This window comes from Ceratotherium simum, chromosome 14, assembly GCF_057802395.1.
Source record: "Ceratotherium simum simum isolate JZ-2026a chromosome 14, ASM5780239v1, whole genome shotgun sequence".
In the NCBI taxonomy this organism is placed as follows: Eukaryota; Metazoa; Chordata; class Mammalia; order Perissodactyla; family Rhinocerotidae; genus Ceratotherium; species Ceratotherium simum.
In genome coordinates, this window is record NC_141913.1 from 36,477,501 (window position 1) to 36,479,254 (window position 1,754).

Consider the following 1,754-nt stretch of genomic DNA (forward strand, 5'->3'; position numbering starts at 1 on the left):
GAGGGCGGCTGCGGCGGGGGCTGTAGGTAGGTGGGCACGGGAAGGCCGCCTGGGGTCCGCGGAGGCCAGAACATGCAGAAGGGCGGGTAGAAGGCGTCCTTGCGGCCCGCGGGCCAGAAGAGGCCCGACAGGCCGGCCTTAGGCGCAGCGCCCGCGCCGCCCGCACCCCCTAGGGCCTCGGCGGCGGCGCTTGCGTCCTCCTTCTTGTGGCACAAGCCGAAAGCAGCAGCTGCGGCCGGGAAGGTGTAAGGATGAGGGAAGAGGCCCCCGCAGCCCGGGAATTTCTGTAGCATGCCCCCAAACGAGCCCTTGCTGGGCACCGGGATGACCGGGTAGCTGCGTGGGCCTTTGGCGCCAGCGGCCGAGCCAGCGCCCGCGCCGGCGCCAACGCCGGTCACGCAGCCGCCCCCGGCGCCACCCCCGCCCGCCCCGGCGCCGCCCGAGGCTGCGGCCACCGAGAGGCTGGCGGCGGCGGCCGAAAGGCTAGCGGCGGCCACGACGGCCGCCTCCTGCAGTGAGTCGTCGTCGTCGTCGAAGCGCGGCCGCTTGTGATGGGCGTGCGGCGCGCCCGCCAGCTCGGTCAGGGGTGGCGGCGGCGGCGGCGGCGGGGGCGCCCCCAGCAGGTGCGGGCCCAGCAGTCCCCCGCCTCCAGCCACCGCAGCTGCCGCTGCCACAGCGGCTGCCTTGACTGAGCTGAGCGGGTGGCAAGCGGGGTGCGCGCCTGGCTGGGGCAGCGCGCGCTTGCGGCTACCGCCGTTGAACATGGCCTTGACGTCCTCCCAGGCGAAGACTAGCTCGTCCTGGGGGCTCTTGTCAGTGAGCTTGAGATGACGGCGCCACGAGTTGAAGTTGGCTGCGTCTGGCTGCGTGTACTTGGCGTCGGGCGTGCGGTGGGAGTGGAAGATGAACTTGTTGGGCGAGAAGTACATGTTACAGTAGCTGCATTTGATGCACTTGGCGCGAGAGCTGTTGTAGCGCGCCGGGATGAAGCTGCCGCGGCAGCCCCAGGCGCACTCGTGCGACACGTCGAAGGCGAAGTTGTCGGGCAGCTTGGGCGGCCTGTTTTCGCCTAGGAACGACTTGCACAAGCGCTCGGCCTCACGCTTGGTGATCATGCCGCAGCGGCGCGACGAGATGGGCATGGCCCCGGCGCGCCGCAGGATCTCCAGCTGCACCGGAGTGCACTGCACACACGTGATGCCCAGCGCCACGCGGCGGTTGTGGATCTCGTTGTAGCTGAAGTTCTTGAGGAGAGTGTTGGAGATCTGCGCCAGACACAGGCGCTCCTGCCCGTCGATCACCAACGACACAATGGGAATGCCGTAGAGGATCACCTGGCCCACCTGGTTGGGTTTGAGGTTGGCGTGACCTGGCCGCGGCTGGCTCAGCGCGTCTGGCTGGAAGGCGCTCGATGGCGATGCCAGCAGGATGTCGTTGGGCCCCGGCAGCGGGCTGGAAGCCATTTCCTCCACCGCGAAAGCCCGGGCCGAGCCCTCCGGGTCTGGCTGGGAGACTGGAAGGGAAAGGAGAAAGCGTTGACTAGAGCCTTTTCAGTCTAAAACTGAGGGGTGGGTTGAGTCGCTAACTGAAGAATTATAATAACTTTCTTGCTTTGCTTAAGACATGATTATCACTGGGCAAGTTTCAGACACAAGGCAGTTATCTCTCATTTTCTCCAAGTTCGCTCTTTGGAAATGCAGAGATTTGGAAGTACTTTTTTCCTGTTCTAAACATCCAAAGTAAATGAACTATAT

At 65.6% G+C, this 1,754-nt stretch overlaps 1 protein-coding gene across 1 annotated transcript in view; it reads right to left on the minus strand.

The window, feature by feature from the left end:
- The window catches only part of SKOR2 (SKI family transcriptional corepressor 2), a 33,578-nt gene extending 32,115 nt beyond the window's left edge, over positions 1-1,463 (minus strand). Inside the window, exon 1 of the mRNA XM_087438827.1 lies at positions 1-1,463. This exon is cut by the window's left edge and continues 1,132 nt beyond it. Within this exon, the coding sequence (XP_087294953.1) occupies positions 1-1,463 (1,463 nt within the window).
- Positions 1,464-1,754: the final 291 nt, after the last annotated feature.